This window comes from Ranitomeya imitator, chromosome 7 (genome assembly GCF_032444005.1).
Source record: "Ranitomeya imitator isolate aRanImi1 chromosome 7, aRanImi1.pri, whole genome shotgun sequence".
NCBI lineage: Eukaryota > Metazoa > Chordata > Amphibia > Anura > Dendrobatidae > Ranitomeya > Ranitomeya imitator.
In genome coordinates, this window is record NC_091288.1 from 37,893,919 (window position 1) to 37,915,661 (window position 21,743).

The 21,743-nt window shown below is 39.1% G+C and overlaps 1 protein-coding gene across 1 annotated transcript in view; it reads right to left on the reverse strand.

The window, feature by feature from the left end:
- Positions 1-419: 419 nt before the first annotated feature.
- LOC138644546 (sodium channel protein type 2 subunit alpha-like) overlaps positions 420-21,743 on the reverse strand; it is a 252,496-nt gene continuing 231,172 nt past the window's right edge. The window contains exons 22-27 of the mRNA XM_069733073.1: positions 15,255-15,536; positions 13,527-13,580; positions 9,062-9,199; positions 8,093-8,197; positions 5,168-5,438; positions 420-2,602 (exon numbers count right to left, since the gene is read on the reverse strand). Coding sequence (XP_069589174.1) covers positions 1,407-2,602; positions 5,168-5,438; positions 8,093-8,197; positions 9,062-9,199; positions 13,527-13,580; positions 15,255-15,536 — 2,046 coding nt within the window. The 3' untranslated portion in view covers positions 420-1,406. The remainder of the gene's footprint in view (positions 2,603-5,167; positions 5,439-8,092; positions 8,198-9,061; positions 9,200-13,526; positions 13,581-15,254; positions 15,537-21,743) is intronic.

The following is a 21,743-nucleotide window of genomic DNA, read 5'->3' on the forward strand; positions in this document are numbered from 1 at the left end:
TATATACGGGTGGACAGACCAATTAGGCAAGCTCGACGGTAGGTGTTTCAGTCCTCAGGTTACACGTATCTAATACGATTCCGTATTAAAAAAGGCTCGGGAGTTCTCAGGCACATTATGGGTCATAGAAAAACCTTTACATCTGCCAATGCGTCTGAGATTGTTTCTTCAATGTCTTGCAATAGACTACTGTTTTCCATTTTAAATATTTTTTCTTTTTTATATATATATATATAATACAAAAAAACTTTAAATATGTTATCTTCCCATCTACTCACCACAATCCCTACATTTTTTATATAGCACACGAATGCGCATCTTTTAAATAAATCTCGATAAAATATCCCTCTCGGAACGATATATTTCTATTTAAAAGACCTTGTCTTCATTAAACCTTTCGGCCCTCTTTATATAGCTCATATTTTTCAAAGTCTTTATTTTTTTTTTTAAATTCCATTTATAAATCCCATTTACAATCCCAGCCATTATATAACAATAGTCATCTCTATTTAGGTCGCTCCATATGTTTGTTTGTTTTTTTATTTCAAATCATTTATAACGTAAAGATGTATTATAACATGATCTTGAACTTTCCACAGGTACAGAAGAGAGAACACCTTGGTTACTCTTACCCTCATGCATCAACATGACCTTGAAATTGGACAACTACTGCCTATATGTTTCTTTTTTGGGGGGTATACACCTTTCCTCATCTCATGGTGACTTCTTCCAACTTTACTGAAACCATGGACTCGGCCTTCGATACTAATCCCTATATTGGTGTCACTATTCAAAAATAGCTTAGGTGTGCTTGCTTGTCTCCTACTTGTGCCGTTGAGTTGGTGTGAATGCCTTCTTCACGTGTACAGTGTGTGGTCGTCTGTGTTTTTTGTTTCTTAGACTTAGGATAATTTTCTTTAAAGATTGTACTCTATCCCCGGCATACTGTAAAACCCATTTACAAAAATAATCACATATATAAATAAATGGCCTACAAATCAAATAAAAAATGATAAAATCACTAACACAAGTTCTGTAAACATATGGCAGCATGGAAACTGAAAATGCAAACAGTGGACACAATTATTGTACTACAGTGTTTTATGTGAAACACACAAACAGTATAGGTTTGCATTCCCTTGACTGATCCCAACAGGCCGAGAAGCCTCTGGTGGCTTCCAGAGTAAGTGTCAACTGGTATTTAGCAGTAACCACCAGTCAAGCTTGATACACCATCTCTTGACAAGAGGTCACTGTCTTATTATAGGCACTGACCTTGAGTACATATATGTAACAACTGTCAGTTTGGCATAGATCTCCCAAAAGGAGTCCTGTTGACACGGATGGGTCATCTTCACAGGTTGTAAACAATTTGTCACACAAATGAAAAATAAAAATGTGCAGTTTTATTTTTTATTCTCCCTGGTATCTTTGCTTTTGTCCTCTTTTTCCGCTTTGTCTTTTTCATGTTTTTCCTTCTCGGGCTTTGTTACACTATCGTAAGATGGAGGTGATGTCGTCGAGGGTGTCATGTCTGTCTTCTCAGTGGTTGAGTTCCCATTAAGCTTATCAATCACCATGTCTTCTTTAATAGGCAAGCTATTTACTTCTTTCATTTTATCTTTTCTATACATATATGAAGCTTTTTTAATTGTTTTCCTTAAAAAATAGTTCCGGAAACAACGTTGAATAATGACTGCAGAAAGTTCCTCTTGTTTTCTCCGTAATGTAGATGTGATTGGTTCATAAGAGACTTTCGAAGGGTTGGAGGCCATAAACCTTTCTTCCATCGGTTGTCTGAGATTATCCATTTCATCTCCTTCACCCAACACACGTTTTGTAAAGGCAAACAAGATGTCAAGGCAGTGAATTCTGTCACCGCTTACCATGGGAAGATCCATAGCAATAAGCTGAACTTTGTTTGGTTTTGGTATACGAAGAGGTGGATCCAGTGCATCTGCAAAGTCAGTTAATTTACTATATTGAATAAATTGTGTTGCATCTGGATCAAACTTTTCCCAAACTTCATAGAACATCTCAAAGTCATCCTCTCCTAGAGGTTCTGCGCTTTCTTCGGTGGCAACACTAAAGTTCTCCAAAATGACAGCAATGTACATGTTTACCACCACTAAAAATGATATGATAATATAACTTACAAAAAAGAAAATCCCAACAGAGGGGTTACCACAATCACCTTTGACAGAACTTCCTGGATGTTCTGCATGTGGGTCACAGTCTGGCGCACCACTGTTAAGAATTGGTGCCAATAAACCATCCCACCCGGCTGAAGTTGTGATCTGGAATAGGCAAATCATGCTGTTGCCAAACGTTTCAAAATTAAACATATCATCAATTCCAGATTCCTTCTTGACATAAGCAAAATTAGACATTCCAAAGATGGCATAAATGAACATAACTAAGAAGAGCAAAAGACCAATGTTGAATAAAGCCGGAAGTGACATCATCAAGGCAAAAAGCAAAGTTCGAATTCCCTTCGCTCCTTTTATGAGTCGCAAGATTCTTCCAATCCTTGCAAGTCTAATGACTCGGAATAATGTTGGGGAGACAAAATAATTTTCAATCATGTCTGCCAGAAACATACCTACAATAAAGAATGAAAAATAACATTACTGGCTAAATCTTTCTTTTCTAAATATTTTTTTTAAAGATTGAAATAACTAAATGAGGTCCTACATTCAAAAACGTCACTTATAACTCAAGGCCATGTCGGCCAACAGCCAATCTTCCTGAATCCCAATACAGCTGTGACCTCAACCCAAAATATATACTATACACTTGTTTAGCCTAGAATATTGGACGAATGTGAAAAAAATGATATTAAACATTTAAGGGTATTAATGGCCACTTGGCCTACTGAGTTCTAAGGACCCCTGCTAATCAGCAGAATGAATGAGTATAGTAGCTAGTCCATATGATTGTGCCAAGTACTGCAGCTCAGTCCCATTAAATGAATAGGTCTGAGATGCATAAAGGCAAAACTACATCCACTTGTGTGTATATATATATATATATATATATATATATATATATATATATATATATATACATACATGCAATGTTGTACAATTTCTTTCCACAATGGAGGTAGTGAGGATTAGGATACGTTCACATTGGGTTTTTACAGGGATTTTGGAGCAGATTCTGTTCCAAAATCCACATATACGTCCTATTAACTTTAACCCCTTACCGGCATCGGACGTACTATACCGTCCGATGCCGGCTCCCCTGCTTTGATGCAGGGCTCCGCGGTGAGCCCGCATCAAAGCCGGGACATGTCAGCTGTTTTGAACAGCTGACATGTGCCCGTAATAGGCGCGGGCAGAATCACGATCTGCCCGCACCTATTAACTAGTTAAATGCCGCTGTCAAACGCAGACAGCGGCATTTAACTACCGTTTCCGGCCGGGCGGCCGGAAATGACGTCATCGCCGACCCCCGTCACATGATCGGGGGTCGGCGATGCGTCTGGATGGTAACCATAGAGGTCCTAGAGACCTCTATGGTTACTGATGACCGGTGGCTGTGAGCGCCACCCTGTGGTCGGCGCTCACAGCACACCTCCATTTCTGCTACATAGCAGCGATCAGCAGATCGCTGCTATGTAGCAGAGCCGATCGCGTTGTGCCTGCTTCTAGCCTCCCATGGAGGCTATTGAAGCATGGCAAAAGTTTAAAAAAAAAGTTTAAAAAAATGTGAAAAAAATAAAAAAAACATAAAAGTTTAAATCACCCCCCTTTCGCCCCAATCAAAATAAATCAATTAAAAAAATATCAAATCTACGCATATTTGGTATCGCCGCGCTCAGAATCGCCCGATCTATCAATGAAAAAAAAGTATTAACCTGATCGCTAAACAGCGTAGCGGGAAAAAAATTCGAAACGCCAGAATTACGTTTTTTTGGTCGCTGCGACATTGCATTAAAATGCAATAACGGGCGATCAAAAGAATGTATCTGCACCGAAATGCTATCATTAAAAACGTCATCTCGGCACGCAAAAAATAAGCCCTCACCCGACCCCAGATCATGAAAAATGGAGACGCTACGAGTATCGGAAAATGGCGCATTTTTTTTTTTTTTTTAGCAAAGTTTGGAATTTTTTTTCACCACTTAGATAAAAAATAACCTAGTCATGTTAGGTGTCTATGAACTCGTACTGACTTGGAGAATCATAATGGCAGGTCAGTTTTAGCATTTAGTGAACCTAGCAAAAAAGCCAAACAAAAAACCAATGTGGGATTGCACTTTTTTTGCAATTTCACCGCACTTGGAATTTTTTTCCCGTTTTCTAGTACACGACATGCTAAAACCAATGATGTCGTTCAAAAGTACAACTCGTCCCGCAAAAAATAAGCCCTCACATGGCCAAATTGACAGAAAAATAAAAAAGTTATGGCTCTGGGAAGGAGGGGAGTGAAAAACGAACACGGAAAAACGAAAAAATCCCCCGGTCATGAAGGGGTTAAAAGGAAATATTCCTATAGTGCAAAAGGTGCTATTTCTTCTCTACAAGTTCTTAGTATTTTTCCACTTGGAATAGGCGCAACATGTCAATTCTTGAAGCATTTCTTTTTGAAAAAATGTTCCAGATTTGACGAATGAATCAGATGAAAAAAAAACCCCTATACACTAAAACCACAAAAAAAACACCTAAAAGTTAATTTTTGATTGAGAAAAATAATAATGAAAAAAAATTATATATATATATATATATATATATATATATAAATATAAAATATATATATATATATATATATATATACACATATATATACATATATATATATATATATATATATATATATATATATATATATATATATATATATATATATTGTATGTACATCCCCTTAAAACCTGAAAACCTGACTTGTGCTAAAACCAGCTTTGGATGTCACAAACTTTAGCTTGTTGGTCATGAAGAAAAAAGATCCAGGCAATAAATGTGGCTACTGAGCATGTGTGACCACTGAAAATGAGTCAACAGGTGGATATTCTGGGGAAAAAAATGAACTGAACCCCAGGGGGCGCCATAGCAAGAATGTATCAGCAATACTTAGATAGACATTTTAAAAATTCTTGCACCTGAAAATGTAAACTAAATTAACATAATGATCTATTGTAAATGTGATATTATACAGATCTTACCTACAATAGACAGAATAACAACAACAAAATCAAAAATGTTCCATCCAATGGTGAAGTAATAATGACGAAGGGAAATCAATTTAAGGACGAATTCACTAGTGAATAAGACAATGAAGACCAAGTTGATCCAGTACAGGTTGTTCTCCATATCGTCGCTTTGTTCGTCTGTTTCAATCATCATTGTTACCATGTTAAGGCAGATAAGGATCATGATAGTGATATCAAACGCCTGCTTTGTTACAAGGTCAAACACGAAGCCTTGATATTTATTCTGCAAAAAAAACATTGAAAGTAGGAATATGAATAAGGAAAATATAAAATCGAAACATTTATAAAAACTCCATGTAAATAATGGCTGATTTTAGCGGAGTGAATCCGTTTTTTTGTTTCAGCTTTAAAGCTGTTATAGATCCATCCCACAAATTAAAACACTATATCTTCAATTCAATACAATGTATAATGGTTGCGATGGACTTCGGGGGCTTCCCCATTTTTACTGCTTTTATTGCTATTCTTTTCTATTGCCAGATCACTGCCACTATGAAAGTTTCTGGGATATCAATTGTTAGGTGGCACATATGGTAATTCATGGAAGGTGTTCTCTGTGATGTAAGCGGAGTAACGCTCTAGCAAACATAGTACTAATAGGTTTGTTAGGGCATCTGGGCCAGGTCTATGGGCAGCTGGATAGATGGGGGAGTCTTGCTGCCCACATACCCCAACCCTGGGTGTGGTTCAATGGAACTGTGTGTCTAATACATGATATGTGTGTGGAGGTAAGAAGGCCTCCTGTGTGATGTCTCTAGATTGAGACGGTATACCTCCTGGAGTATCTCTTAAAGGGAACCTGTCACCCCCAAAATCGACGATGAACTAAGCCCACCAGCATCAGGGACTTAAGCCGCCGATGTATCCTGAAAGATGAGAAAAAGAGGTTAGATTAGATTATACTCACCCAGGGGCAGTCCGATCCGATGGGCATCGCGGTTCGGGGCCTCCCATCTTCTTACGATGATGTCCTCTTCTTGTCTTCATGCTGCGGCTCAGGCGCAGTTATACATTGTTTGCCCTTTTTGAGGGCAGAGCAAAGGACTGCAGTGCGCAAGCTCCGAGCCTCTCTGACCTTTCCCGGGCCCTGCGCACTGCAGTACTTTGCTCTGCCCTCAACAGGGCAAACAAAGTACGCCTGCGCCAGAGCCGCAGCATGAGGTCAAGAAGAGGATGTCATCGTAAGAAGATAGGAGGCTCCGGACCGTGACGCCCATCGGACCGTAACGCCCATCTGACCGAACCACAGCGGGAACACCCCTGGGTGAGTATACTATAACCTCTTTTTCTCATCTTTCAGGATACATCGGGGGCTTATCTACAGGATTCCAGAATGCTGTAGATAAGCCCCTGATGCTGGTGGGCTTAGCGCATTGGGGTTGACAGGTTCCCTTTAAGTGCCATTGTTGGAACTGTTTAGTCTGCACTGAAAAGCCGTTTATTTTCCTTTGCTTGTAGCATGTTTATGAAGCACCAATAAACCAGCCCGGTCATTGAATTAGAAACGGTTCCTGTGATACCTCTCCCCACAACCAAGATAGCATCATTACCGCACGATATTGATCATTAATATCAGATCGGTTGCATATCTCTCAACTTTGAAAGTCAGAAAAAGAAGGATACATTTTTATTTTTTGCTAAGCCGCTTCTCTAACCTTGTACAGTCCTTCATATGTGTCAAGACAGAAATATTGTTCTTAGAGAAGGTCATTAGTGCTCTCACAGCGTGATCCCCTTCATGGCCCCCACAGTGCCCTCCACACACAGTATAATGCCTCCACAGTACATTCCCCCAATAAAATGATGCGGTATAACCCCTACACAGTATAATGCCACCACAGTATATTCCCCCACACTTTGATGCCCCCACAACTCCAACTCACTGTAAGGTGTCCCCACAATCACCAAGTGACATTATATTCCAGCTGGACCATACATTTCAGACAACTACTCCAAGAGGCCTGATCCTAATGGCTTATTCCTGCCCTGCTCCCCTAGATTGATGAGTGTCTCCCTACCAACAAACATAGGGGAGAAGTTCACCAAAATTAGCACGGATTTTACCAGGAAATTCGAAGTCCAGTGAATTTATTCCATTGTAGTGAATGACCCCTATTATGCTGTAGGCCCTGAGGACACACCAGGGCATAATAAACATTAGATGTAGAAAAAAAGCAACTAATTCTCACTTCACTGCTTTACCTCCATTGCTTACTATCCCCTGTATTGTCCTCAGTACATCTTCTTATCACCATCCTCATGGTAGTCCACCATCCACCATTACTATGCATCCTCATGGTAGTCCCGGACATCCCTGGGCTCTGCTTTGAGTGTGCATCATAAAGCCATGGCACATGTGACAAAGTCACCACTACTTTACAACGTACAAGTACAAAGACGATCCAGGCCTAGTCATGAACACTAGGCTGGGACTTTTAGCTGCGACTAGGCTTGGGACGTCTCTTCGCATGCATGGTGTAAGGTGTAGGCGATCAGGACTTCTGTGCAGGGTTGTCCTGGGCTTAGTCGAAGATGAGTTAAGGACCATATAGCAAAGAGCGGGCAGTGGAGCTGGCCAGAGAGGTAAGCGGTGAGGTCAGTGTTTGTTTTTTATTTTTATTTTTTTTAATTTTTGCCATCCTTCTCTTTCATGCAGAAAATATGCGGTTTTGTAGATTTCAATTCCACTTCAATAAAGTCGCCGATCTCTACCAACCACATCAAATACCCTCACCACGGCTCCATAACCAAGTGATTAGGGAGGGTGCCAAGAGTCGGTCCTCGTTAATCTACAATGGCTAGCCAATCCTAAGAATAAGCCATCAATGTTAAAGTCCTGGTAAACCTCACATATTCACATCATGTGGAGAGTCTTACCGGTGGTCTTGGAATGGGCTTTTGTGGCTTTTTCGATCCTAGCTTCTTCATTGCGTTATAGTATTTTTTTTGTTCTTCTGTCATGAAGATATCCTGACCTCCAAAGTAAGAAAAAAAATAGAAACAAAAACTGGTTACAACCTTGGAAATGATTAAGTGCACACAATGCACATATTATTACAACCGTGTAGAAACGTTTTACATATTTTTTATTATATAACACAATGGATTCCAACCTCTGGCAGAACTACAACCCCTAACATTAAGGGTATGTGCACACGTTGCGGATTCTCTGCTAATCCGCAGCGCTTTTTGCGGTGCAGAAACGCTGCGGATCCGCAAATGATTTACAGTACAATGTAAATCAATGAGAAAAAAAAAATGCTGTGCACACTTTGTGGAAAATCCGCTGCGGAAACGATACGGTTTAAAAGAAGTAGCATGTCACTTCTTTTTTGTGAATCTGCAGCGTTTTTGTACCCATTCCATTATAGAAAACCGCAGGGTTAAAAAACGCAGCAAATCCGCAAGAAAACCGCAGCAAAAACGCACAAAAAGCACTGCGGAACAGCACAAAAAAACACAACAAATCCGCAGGTGCGTTTTCTGCCAGGAGAGGCAGAATCCGCACCAGAAATTCCTAAGCCTAATCCGCAACGTGTGCACATAGCCTGACACTCGGCTGCTAGAAAACTCAATATGGAAATACTTTAATACTGCCTCTGAAATAGAAATAGAAATTACTTTGAAACTTTTCCCACAAAGTGCGATATCACTCCTGTTCTATAACTTGATGCATGCAGATAAGAAATATACAAAGGGACAGATACCTTTCAATAAAAAGTCATATGAAGTGGGTAAATCACTTTATTTCATTGTCACTCATATAAACAGTTTTATTATCAGAATAAGGTAATTATTGTACTTAACTATCTATCTAAACAATAAGGCGACTCATGTGATACTTATCTTCTTTTTCTGTTGGTTGAAGTTGTCGATGATGACGCCAATGAAGAGGTTCAGGGTAAAGAAGGAGCCGAATATGATGAAGATGACAAAGTATAAATACATATAGAGGTTGTCTTCATATTTCGGCTGATCCAGTAACTGTAGTTTGTAAAGAAAATTACAGTAAGTTATAACATATCCTTGCTTGGTTTCTTTTATTTCATTGAGGTTTCTGTTTGTAAATAATAATATAATTAATAGATTTTTGCATTTTTGGTTATTTAAAAATTTTGCTAAAATTTTGCAAATGAAAGCAGCAGAAATCCACCCATTCCTTAAAGTTATGTGCACACGATCAGTAAACGATGCAGGTTGGACGCTGCGTAATTAGGCAGCATCCAGATGTTATAGCATAGTAAATGGCATTTCAAGAAATCCCATGACCACTATGGGTTCACAGATGCCCGTGGATCACCCGCGGAGACGAACATGCGGCACGTCTCTCCAGACCGCAGTATGTCAAATTTCATCAATACAATGTGTTGGACGCAGTAAATCCTCTCGGTTCAATGAACACATGTGGACTCACCTGCACTCAATAGACGACAGCGCTTTGGACGCAATGGACATGCACGGTGTCCAGAGCGCTACTACTTCCGGATCGTCCGCACATACCCTAATAGTTAAAATTCATTTTTTTATTCCGCAGTTCAAAAGGCATTTATAACTGGAGAGGTAGTGAGCATGCTTAACCACTGCATTCATTTCCAATTGGGCTGTCAAGCACCAAACCGCTGGAAAAGGCGAGGGAAGCACCCTGCAACTGCATAGAGAATGAATGGATGGAGTAAGGTTTAGGTGTCTGACCCTCTGCTCTATTTTGTAATCAGGATAAAAGTGCATCTTTGAAGATAAAAATTCCCCATTCTGCTGATAAGTGCAATCCCTGCGGTTGGACCCACACCGATTAATAAGGGTGGTTTCACATTTGCGTGTTTTTTTTTTTTTCGTTTTTGCGGCAAAAAATGCAAAAAAAGCATGCGTTTTTTTCCCTATATTTAACATTAAAAACGCATGCGTTTTTTTGCATGTGTTTTGCCACGTTTTGCCGCCGCATGCATCGTTTCTATGCATGCGTTTTGTTGCAGAAATGCAACAGGTAGTAATTTCTAGCGGCGTTTTTTTGCGGCAAAAAAATGCATTGCTGTCTATGTAAATGCATGCGTTTTTAACCACATGCGTATGCATGCGTTACAAACGCATGCTTTTTAAAAAAAAAAAAACATAAAAACACACTGATAAACCACCCCACACCATAAAATTGATAAAGGGATCCTAACCCTACCCCTAACCCTACCCCTAACCCTAATCCCTTTAAGGGTAGGGTTAGGGGTAGGGTTAGGGGTAGGGTTAGGGTTAGGATCTCTTTAGGGGTAGGGTTAGGGTTAGGATCCCTTTAGGGTTAGGGTTAGGATCCCTACCCCTAACCCTAACCCTAACCCTAGCTCTTTCTGTTTATAGTGGGTTTTTTACTTTATTTTGATGATTGGCAGCTGTCACACATTTATCTGCATGCGTTTAAAAAACGCAAACGCATGAAAAAACGCATGTAAACGTGTCAAAACGCCGCGTTTTTTTCACCACATGCAAAAACGCATGCGTCAAAAAAACGCAGCGTTTGCACGCGTTTGCATGCGTTTTTTCACCATGCGTTTTTTTAAAAACGCATTCGTTTTGAAACGCAAGTGTGAAACCAGCCTAAGTTATCACCTATGCATTGTTTTGTACTGGATAACTCCTTTAGTTAATAATATAGTGAAAAAAATACATTGTAACATATATTGACGTTAGAAATGAAAGAATAACTTAGAAGCAATTCAAATTTAAAAAAGAAATGTGAATTAATCAGAATCCAATTTTTTTCCTATGGAATTTCTACAAATCTGGCAGTTCTATAAAGGGCCAGGATGGGGATTAAAAAAATAAAAGAAATTACACTCCCCCAGCTCTCCCTACCCCCGTGCAACCCTCTCTAATATGACCAATTGTATCGGTCCAGTCACTCTTGCAGTCTTCACTGGCCCATTTTTTGTCCCTTCTAGTTCTGGGCATCTTTGGTGTCTCTTGCACTGACTAGGCCACGATATATATTATGGTGTTACAGGATGCAAGTCATTACATCGCATGATGTGCTTTGCACAATATAATGATGGTACAGTCAAGAAAATGCAGGAGACACAAAAGATGTTGGGCGCCACAAGATATTGTAGATGGCCTGGTAAAGACTGAATTGGTGGTTGAACCACAGAAGACAACCAAACTAGAGTGGAGCTGCAGGACGAGACAGGGAGAGGGCCATATTTTTATTATACATTCTGTATATACAGTATAATATATGCTTGTTATGAGCGAGGGCTTTGGAGGGACCTCAGGTTCAAAAATATACAATCAATTTGCATCAAATAAATATTCTGTAAAACAAATTTGGCAGATTTGCTCATCACTAGCTAATATGTTAAATACATGATAAGAACATACAACTTGATAGGAGGACTGTGCAGACAGTAAAAAACACACAAAGTGCAAAAAAATCGTAAGTGTAAAAGATGCTGTGATCCAAAATTATTTATCATATATAATATGATATAAAAATGCCTCCTGGGGATCAAAATTGTATCAGCGTGCAAAACACCCAACACACAAAATATTATTGTACAAAAATTAATTATGCCCTTAAAGCTATTCCTGAAAGCCATTGGAATCCTTCCACTTGTATGTAGTTACTGTAGTGAGTTCTCCTTCAATGGAAGTCTTCAAACAGAGGCTGGACAGACATCTGTCGGAGATGGTTTAGTGAATCCTGCATTGAGCAGGGGGTTGGACACGATGACCCTTGAGGTCCCTTCTAACTCTAGCATTCTATGATTTTATGAACCCAACTGTAATTTTCCTAACATTATGAACAATTGCAAAGTGCCTGTAAAAAAAACAAGCAACTTTGCCATTTACCACTTGTTAAAAATCTTCTCGGGGAATGTTTAATTTTATAGTTTACTGCTCACTGTCAAGGATACTGGACACCATTCTAGTCTATCAGATGTGGCTGTTCTCCTAGACAAGGAGTGCACAAAAAGGGCAGCACTTACAAGCTCTTTACTGTAGAGCTTGCATGCGCTGCCCCAAGATGGATCTGGCCAGGTCACTGTCTCTGTTCCTCTGCGATGCCTCAGAGACAAAGCTGACTATACTGGTAGCATATAAAGTTGCTAATTTGAATTGTCAATTACCAGGAGAGCACTACCACCCCAGGCAAGCAGGAAGCTGGTAGACAGGAGAGCGGTGCGCTCCTGAAGATTGAACATGAGATATGAATTTGTTTTTTTTCATAAAACGTTTTAAAGAAAATGTTTTATTAAGGAACTTAAAAAGTAATTACCCATTGAATCTATTATACATTAATACCACAATGGCAAAGATGGCAGAATCTAAAACGGCCTGATGTGCTTTGCCTATACAAGGTCTTAGGAGGCTACATGATGGGTAAAAAATGGGGGTTGTAAAATAAAGGGTGACCTGAGGAAAAAAATTAGGGGTTGTAAGGTAAAGGGTGACCTGAGGATAAAAATTGGGGGTTGTAAAATAAAGGGTGACCTGAGGATAAAATTTGGGGGTTGTAAGATAAAGGGTGACCTGAGGATAAAAATTGGGGGTTGTAAGATAAAGGGTGACCTGAGGAGAAAATTTGGGGGTTGTAAGAAAAAAAAGGGTGACCTGAGAATAAAAATTGGGGGTTGCAAAATAAAGGGTGACCTGAGGATAAAAATTGGGGGTTGTAAGGTAAAGGGTGACCTGAGGATAACATTTGGGAGTTTTAAGATAAAGGGTGGCCTGAGGATAAAAATTGGGGGTTGTAAGATAAAGGGTGACCTGAGGATAAAAATTGGGGGTTGTAAGATAAAGGGTGACCTGAGGAAAAAAATCGGGGATTGTAAGATAAAGGGTGACCTGAGGAGAAAAATTGGGGGTTTTAAGATAAAGGGTGACCTGAGGATAAAAATTGGGGGTTGTAAGATAAAGGGTGACATGAGGATAAAAATTGGGGGTTGTAAGATAAAGGGTGACCTGAGGATAATAATTGGGGGTTGTAAGATAAAGGGTGACCTGAGGATAAAAATTGGGGGTTGTAAGATAAAGGGTGACCTGAGGATGAAAATTGGGGGTTGTAAGATAAAGGGTTGCCTGAGGAATAATCTTACCTTTACAGTGGTGTTTTAGCGCATGACTTTTGTGTATTGTTATAGGGCCTTATTAAAATTGCACACATTTTCCTTTATGTACTAACCTGATGTGACATTTAAAGTGTACAATCAAAAGTGTTTTGGGAAAAATAAATCACTGACGCTTCAGGGCTTGTTCTTATAGAATTACATTGTAACAGAAGCCGATATCACACTAATGACATAAGTCATTCATAATTTATACAAACCTTCCGTGAATCAACTGCGGCATACATAATATCCATCCAGCCCTTAAATGTTGCCTGCAAGAAAAATGCATTTATCATCATTATAACACTCTACAGAAAACTAGTGAACATGTTGCTTTTAATTCACAAATTAAATTCACTTACGTAGTGACCGTGTTTGCCTGCGGTAATACTGTTATGCAGAGAAGCGGACAGTATTGCAGCCCCCCGAGGAAGCCAACTATGCGAAACGCGCGTCGGGGCTAGTGCGTCTACTCTGCCGGGTCCCCTCCCCCCACATGGGTAAGCAATAAATCCTTTCAGATATTATGAGCAATTTATTATTTTTTTGTTCAGCACTTGCTGGTTAGATTTTTCTGTTTTTTTTATGGAGAATTGCATATGTATCTTGTTGCTCTGGGTCATTATACATAAGTGGAGGTCCCTTGGTAGTTTGTGATGCTTTTGTCTTGTCCCTCCCATTTTATTCTCGTCTTGTTTTTGTATTTGGGCTATTCACCCACATGGAATTTGTAAGTGAGCTTAATTAATAAAGAGACTTTTTGCATTATAATTTGATCTTTTTGTGTCTCACTTCGCTGTATCCTAGTGTATATACTTCTGAGGGTTAATACTCCTTGTTCTCTGTAGGATTTAAGTATTACAGTATAATGTTAGCACAATGCACTGCTACCGTTAACCAGCGCATCATATAAAGTGAATATTCACCAATGAGCAGCATTTTTTGTTTACTCTAAACAGATCCAAAATTATCCAAATCCCCTGCATAGATGGAAAACAAGCAGGTAAGGAAGGTGTAGGTAATGTTAAATGATTGTCCCCGCCATGATGCACCGAGCACCTGTTATATGTTTAAACAGTCATTCTGTGCTGACAGGGTCCCTTTAAAACACTGCGTTCACTTAGTGCCGCCTGTTCATCCATGTTAATAGACCCTTACATCTTCTGGATACACCCAGCAGACACTCAAGCCTTCATTTGCATGTTTTCGCTCTATCTCCACACCCCATCTCTTTTTTTGATTGACAGCTCTGACTTCATAAAGCCGTTAAGTGAAGAGATAGATGTAAAATAAGCAGACGGGAAGGTGTATTTAAATAATCGGCCACGCCACGATGCACCGAGCCCCTGTACTTGGCTTGAACAGTCATCCTGTGCAAACAGAAACCCTGTAAGGGCCACAAACACATTTGACATGGAAAACATTATTTTTTACTTGTGCTAGTGGTTATCTTTAGTTAATAAAAATCACCCTAAAGTTAAGTCTTCTATCTTCATTTCTGAGCCCCTGATGTCCAGTTTGATCCAATTTTCAGCTTTTACTTTTGTGGGAGTTTCTCTCCCAGTAATATAGGCTGGATGTAAACTTTTTTTGTAGCCAGGTGCTGCTTTCTTCCCTCTTGCATTCATGCATTTGCATAGCTCTAATATTTATTACCGCTCTCTACCTTTTCCTTCTTGTTTCTTGTCTCTAGTTTGTTTTCTCTGCCCTCCCTGAGATACTCTCTCCTATGTCCACTGCAGATCTAGGAACAAACCATTCTCTCTCACTCCTGCTATCTCTATCACTGAGAGAAGGGAGGGGAGTGCATAGAACTGGCAAGAGCAGGAGCTATGCAATGTTTGGATCAGTTTTGCAGGAGCAAAATAGAAGAACAATTTTAATTAAGATTATTTTCGAAGTTGCTTAACTTTGCACGATGTAGAGAATATATGAACTGGACTTACCACTTGAAGTAACGCCAGATACCCTGCTCCCACGTTATCAAAATTGACTTTTACGTTCTTCCATCGAGCGCTTTGATTTGCCTTTATTAGCTGTAAACATTCTGATTTATTATTGACTTCCGTATCAAGGAAATTTACACCCGTCGTGGTATTAACGCAGTGATAATACTTTCCCGCAAAAAGATTCACTCCCATTATGCTGAAAATCAACCAAAATATGAGGCAGACCAGCAGCACGTTCATGATGGAGGGAATTGCTCCGATCAGCGCATTCACAACCACCTAGTGTAATGATTAGGGAGAAAAAAAAGAATGTCAGGTTTTCACAATATAGATCACGCTGTCAGAGGTCAGTCTTGGACATGGAAAAAAAAACTAAAATAAATCTAAACAGATGGGTAAAGTGAGAAAATAACTCAGACATCACAAAGTAAAAAAAAAAAAAGGAAAATATATAGAATACAATATAGAAAAATAAAGACCTGATAGTGGAAAGATGGACGTATAGACATGCAAACTGTAGGAAAAAAAAAAGAAAAATGTTAAAAGAAATGTAATAAAGGACACAAGTCAAACAAAATTAACCGTAAATCATATTGAACAGAAGTAATAAGTGGTGGAATGATTTTAGGACAAAATTTGTTCAGAAAATAAGATAAAAACTGGAAAAAAATATATAAAGATTGTGATCAAAAAACATAAAATACATTAAAAATTGTTGTCAGAAAGCAACATAGATTTTAATCTGAAACATGCACTACTTTCCTTAGATTTGCACATGCTCTAATCAGCTATAGGTATATCGGGAGTGTGATGTGATGGACATGTATTATATTAACATTACAGTTTGTCATTTTTAATAGCAATAATATAAATTGTTCTCTCTGTTTCTGTTTTCTATGTGCTGTCCTTTCTCATAACTTTGCCAACTGTGTATTCATTTTGCAACAATACTTTGAAAACTATAAAATGAGCTAATACTGTTACTGCAAATATTATAATATCCTTTATATTATCTTCAATAAACAGCTTAAAGAAGCACGCCTATTAAAGTTTTTATTCTCTTAAAATATTGCAATCATCATATTATACTGAGTACTTACAATTGCTCATTTTGCCTTTCTACCCAGTAAATTCTTCTCTTTTCTCTGCTTTTATGCAGAAACAGGAAGTCTCTTTTCCCTGCATTTATCGTCCCCTTCTTCAACTCCTGACCGAGGTTGCTCCCTCCTCCCCCTACCAGGGATTTTTGCAGTGACTTATGACTCATGCAGGGAAAATTGTCCTCCCGTTTCTACATAGAGCTTAGAAGGATTCAGCTAATCAGTTTTTAATCATGTGATTTCATAGACCTAATGGAAAAGAGAAGACTTATTGGGGTAGAAAGGCAAAATGAGCAATTGTAAGTACACAGTGCTGTATAATATGATGACTGCAATATATTAAAAGGATGAAAACTTTGATGGGAGGAGTGCTTCTTTAAAGGCAATGTGTCATCAGAAAATGACCCATTGTTTAAATCATTTTTTGTGTGTAAAATGTATACATTTTTATATGTGGCAATCTGTATTTCGAAAAATTCTCTTTAATTTTCACATTGGCCACTGGAGCCTTCTTTTTTACTTTTTTCCCTTAGTGTAACATAACGCAGATCGAGTATGATCAAAGCCTAATGGTACTATTTTGTTTGTTTCTTACAGATAGATTACGGAACTATTACAATAAATTTGTATTTTTTATTTTCACATATCCTAAAAAAAAAGTAAGGCCCCGTGAAAAAAAAATGCATAACTGTCCTTATTTTACTATTTAATGAGTAGGAAAAGTTAAGAATTTATTTTTCATGTACGAAAAATGGAATGCAAAAAAAATTATAAAGACTGACAAAGAGACCAAAAATGGGTCCAGCACACTGCAAAAACCATGGACAGTTTTTCACGTATGAGAAAAAAACCTAATGTGTGAGATCGGCCTTATGATATCTATGCTTTAGTACAGTATGTGAGTGGGGGTTGCTTAAACAGGACAGGTCTTTAGTCACCACATTGCTCGTCCTGAGTTGTGCTTACATACACAATAAGGCTAGCCCCATGAGAAAGAACAGCAGAGAATTCAATAAAAAGGACCATAAAATAATAGTTATGGACAACCGAGCAGGAAACTACCACCACCATCAGTTACTAACTGAGGTGTTACCGTAGGTGTATGTTGTTAGGGTCTCACTTTTAACGGTCTTAATGACTGTCATATGCTGGCCAAAATACCTACAGCAAATCTCTGGAGTTCACTATTGTCTACAATACCTCTCCACCCTGCAGACACCATGACTATGGTCTTGTTGGTGTCAAGAGCAGCATGAGGGGTCTAATGGTAGTGGGAAGAATATAGGGTTCTCTGGTGATCCACTGTCCACAACTGGGAATTTTAGTAAGTAAAAGCTGAAGTGGTAACAAGCATTAAGTAAAAGCTGGATTGATAACAAGCAATAAGTAAAAGCTGGATTGGTAACAAGCATTAAGTAAAAGCTGGATTGGTAACAAGCATTAAGTAAAAGCTGGATTGGTAACAAGCATTAAGTAAAAGCTGGATTGGTAACAAGCAATAAGTAAAAGCTGGAGTGTTAACAAGCAATAAGTAAAAGCTGGTATGATAACAAGCAATAAGTAAAAGCTGGTATGATAACAAGCAATAAGTAAAAGCTGGAGTATTAACAAGCAATAAGTAAAAGCTGAAGTGGTAACAAGCATTAAGTAAAAGCTGGATTGGTAACAAGCAATAAGTAAAAGCTGGATTGGTAACAAGCAATAAGCAAAAGCTGGAGTGTTAACAAGCAATAAGTAAAAGCTGAAGAGGCAACAGGCAGTAAGTAAAAGATGGAGAGGTAAGAAGCAATACGTATAAGCTGGAGAGGTAACAAGCCATAAGTAAAAGCTGGAGAGGTAACAAGCCATAAGTAAAAGCTGGAGAGGAAACAAGCAATAAGTAAAAGTTGGAGTGGTAACAAGCAATAAGTAAAAGCTGGAGAAGTAACTCTACAGTTTTCCTTGAAAGAAATATTTTTCAGTAGAAACTTTTCAAAAATTAATTTTGCGTGAAAATTTGAAAGGACAAGTATTAGAACAACCTGGCAGAGATATATAGTTTATCAAGGAAATTACCTAAATTTTATAGGGTCAGACCTTAACTATTTTGCCTGCGTAGTTTCAGTTAGGCTAAAGTCTACCTAAGAAAATTGTTGATTGACACCCATCAAAGCCTTAGAATCAATGACCATACTCTGCATCTTTGGCATTCTGTGAGTAGAGAATGTAGTCTCTTATTACAATGTGCTGCATGCGTTGGTAGAAGCATATATTTACTATGATATTAGTATTGATAACAGTATCATCGGGTATTCATCTCGTGCTTTGATGTGTTTTATTTTAGCTCCTGACATGCATAAAATCAGTAAGAAATTATCTTTATTCCACCAGTTCACACTTACTATGTCTGAAGTTTGTACTACAATGATCACTACATATTGTTAAAACACAGAAACAACACAGATCACTATAAAATACTTCCGTAAAAAAATAATAATAATAATATTACCTAATCACGGTGCTCTATGAAAGTAGGTGACCTCTATCAAACAGGGAGAAGAGCCAAACAAACCAACCTATGGACTGCCAGAGAAACCCCACGCAGGTATTGTATCAAAAATGCCTTTATTTCATATTACTAATGGCAACAATTTAAAAACAACAAATCTGTGCGCGCAGCAGGACAACAATGATCATATATAGTTATTTCACAAGATGGTATTGGCAGACCCTATATCCAAATATTCAGACCCTCAATTAGTGAAAAAAATGTGCAATCAAATGTAACTCATAAAAAAGCAGTGCACTCAAATCCAACACATATTACATATATCCACTCCAGAATACAATATATAAAGTGCAATGTGCAATAGACCAATAAGCAAAAAGTGCTTCAATCTTAAAGTGCTGTGTGCAAGGAGGGACTTAGAAAATTGTATGTATATACCTTTAAGGGTCGCCACGTCCCATGATCACGCACCCCAACGCGCATTTCGGAAGATTTCCTTCATCAGAGGGTGACTACTGTAAGGTCCGGGGATGTTTTATATCCTGCGTCCTCCTATCACTGTAGCCCCAAGTGTTACTGGCGCATGCGCGGTCAGGAGGACCCAGAAGTCCAAGCACCCGCCGCATGTGACTGGACGTACGGGACCGAGTATCCGACGTATCCAAGGACACGAGAACGAGGGTGCGCGATCATGGGACCTTAAAGGTATATACCTACAATTTTTTAAGTCTCTCCTTGCACACAGCACTTTGTTGTTTGTTTGTTTAAAGGTAGTCTGCCGGCACAAATGACTGTTCAAACCAAGCACAGGTGTTTGGTGCACCCTTGCCATTGGAGAGCAGTACAGTGCACCTTTCCACCTACTTGTTTTCCATCCTCTGCCTTTCTCTGGTTCCTGTATAGCAAGAGCTGTCAATCAAGGAAGAGAATGGTGGAATGGTGAAAGTAGATCTAAAACAAGTAGGTGGGAAGGCGGACTGAACTGTTTGGTGATGTCACGAGGGCACTGAACGCCTGTGCTTGGTTTGAACAGTCATTTTGTGCTAAAAGAGTACTTTTAAGGTATGACTCCATGTTTGGGCAGGCCTTACTGTCTGATCATTTAATAGCTAAGCCAGCCCCCTTCTCTGTCTATACATCGTTTTTCAATAGTTATGGGAGGGATCAATAGTAGGTGATTCTGCGCTGCTCAGTGGAGACTAGTTCTTTACACAAGGACAGGTAAGTATAGTTGTTTATTTTATGCATTTTGGGGCTGTACTAGCCCATTCTTCAAGATAGCCACCACAATGATGTTGTAGCAACCCCAAAACACATAGGTGAACTACTGTACTTACTGCCCTTTTGTGAAAACTCATTCTAGACTCAGCAGCGTTGATCGCTCCCATATCCACTGGAATTCACATGCAGAAAAGCTTTTACATCCTCTTCAAACAGAGCCGAAGCAGCTATTTTTTATGCCTACATGAGAATTGTGTCCTTACACAACCACAAGCGCATTTGCACCTCCTATATGCCATCAACCCTATGTGCTTGATGCTTTGTTCACAGTTACTATACATAATTTTTGCAGAGAAAATGTCTGGCTTAGCTATAATTCTGATTTCTCCTAATATTTTGCAACACTGGCCATACAAAATAGTATAATATCAGCTTAACACACCAAATTCATCAGCCAACGTGTAAACGGTCTAATATGTTTGGGGTTGTCCCAACATTTCCCCAATGGCAAACGTCGTAAAACAAATTTTCAGACAACCCAGATCCATACATTCCTCAAACAAGATCTGCAAAAACCTTAGTCCATGCATTCATCATCTCCTGCCTTGACTACTGCAACCTCCTGTTTTGTGGCCTCCCCTCTAACACTCTTGTGCCCCTCCATTCTATCCTAAACTATACTGCCCAATGAATTCACCTATCCCCCCCACTACTCCTTGGCCTCATCCTCTGTCAATTCCTCCACTGGCTCCCCATTACCCAGAGACTCCAGTTCAAAACCCTAACCATGACATACAAAGCCATCCACAGCCTGTGTCCTCCGTATATCTGTGACCTTGTCTCCCAGTACTTACCTGCACACAATCTCCGATCCTCACAAGATCTCCTTCTCTACTCCCCTCTTATATCCTCTTCCCACAATCGCCTACAAGGTTTCTCTCATATATCGCCCCTACTCTGGAACTCTCTACCCCAACATATCAGACTCTCGCCTACCGTGGAAACCTTCAAACGGAACCTGAAAACCTACCTCTTCTGACAAGTCCACAACCCGGAGTAACCACCAAACCACTGCACAACTAGCTCTATCCTCACCTACTGTGTCCTCACCCATCCCTTGTAGATTTTGAGCCATCGCGTGCAGGGTCCTCTCTCCTCCTGTACCATTTATGACTTGTGTTGTTTAAGATTACTGTTCTTGCTTTTATTATGTATACCCCTCCTGACATGTAAAGCACCATGGAATAAATGGCGTTATAATAATAAATAATAATAATAACTCAATCTTATTATTCTACCAATGAAGTTCTTGAAATTTCGAGACTGTTTAAATTATGTCGCAAAAACAAAAACTTATTTCTGAACCATCAAGTAGAAAAATAAGTCATATCAGCCGTGCCGTGGCTTAGTTTCCATGGAGCCTGATAGCTGAATTTTAATGAACAGCTAGTTTAACTAATACTTTTCTGTTGAAGAATAGTTCTGTGGCTCATAACAAAGCCAGGGATAGAAATAGAAGTAAACCATCAAGAAATGTGAAGAACAATACGGCAACATTCACCGGTCCAAGTGTGGTACAAATTCTTAATTGAAGCCTTAAAAAGCCGTCTCGTTCACGGCCCGGGACGGTGGAACAGGAAAGGAGGTGAGCAGGATGTGACGATGGCCTTTTTGCGC